Source organism: Penaeus monodon, chromosome 22 (assembly GCF_015228065.2).
Source record: "Penaeus monodon isolate SGIC_2016 chromosome 22, NSTDA_Pmon_1, whole genome shotgun sequence".
In the NCBI taxonomy this organism is placed as follows: Eukaryota; Metazoa; Arthropoda; class Malacostraca; order Decapoda; family Penaeidae; genus Penaeus; species Penaeus monodon.
In genome coordinates this window covers 37,575,228-37,575,746 of record NC_051407.1, presented here as the reverse complement: position 1 = coordinate 37,575,746, position 519 = coordinate 37,575,228, and the positions used below count along the sequence as shown (strand labels likewise).

At 38.9% G+C, this 519-nt stretch overlaps 1 protein-coding gene across 1 annotated transcript in view; it reads left to right on the top strand.

The window, feature by feature from the left end:
* LOC119587115 (histidine decarboxylase-like) overlaps nucleotides 1–519 on the top strand; it is a gene marked incomplete in the record, with an annotated part of 81,576 nt that overhangs the window by 45,731 nt on the left and 35,326 nt on the right. The window contains 1 exon segment of the mRNA XM_037935867.1: nucleotides 51–97. Within this exon segment, the coding sequence (XP_037791795.1) occupies nucleotides 51–97 (47 nt within the window).

Below are 519 nucleotides of genomic sequence, written 5' to 3'. Positions count from 1 at the left end.
TAAAGAACCTGCCTTTCATATGATAAACTAACGTAGTCTCCCTTCCACAGGCCAGCTCCGCTTGCCACCATGGACACGGACGAATACAGAAAACGGGGTGAGTGTTACAGTTGATACAGTAAATGGGGTTTTCATTACCACCTCGTTGACTTATCATAGATAGAATGAAATAACGAGAGATTGTAACTGTAGTTAGCTTTGATTTATTCTCCTGGTGAAGTCAATGAAAATGCCTTACGGGAGCAGACGACAAAAGAGTCATTTCATAATTCGGCAATTTTTGGCAGAAGGGGAAATGTGACGGGAACAAACTGTTTCCTCTTCTTTTAAAATGTCTATATTTCCTGTACGTTAAAATGTGTAATTAAAATGGTGTAATTATGGTGACCGTCTTGTCTCTGGGTCTCTCTTTTCTTAATTAGTGTTCTCCCTCTCTCTCATTATCTATTTTTCCCAACCCGGCTTTCTTCATGCTTTCTCTCTTTTTTTTATCTATTAATTTCTGTTTCTTCACCTCCC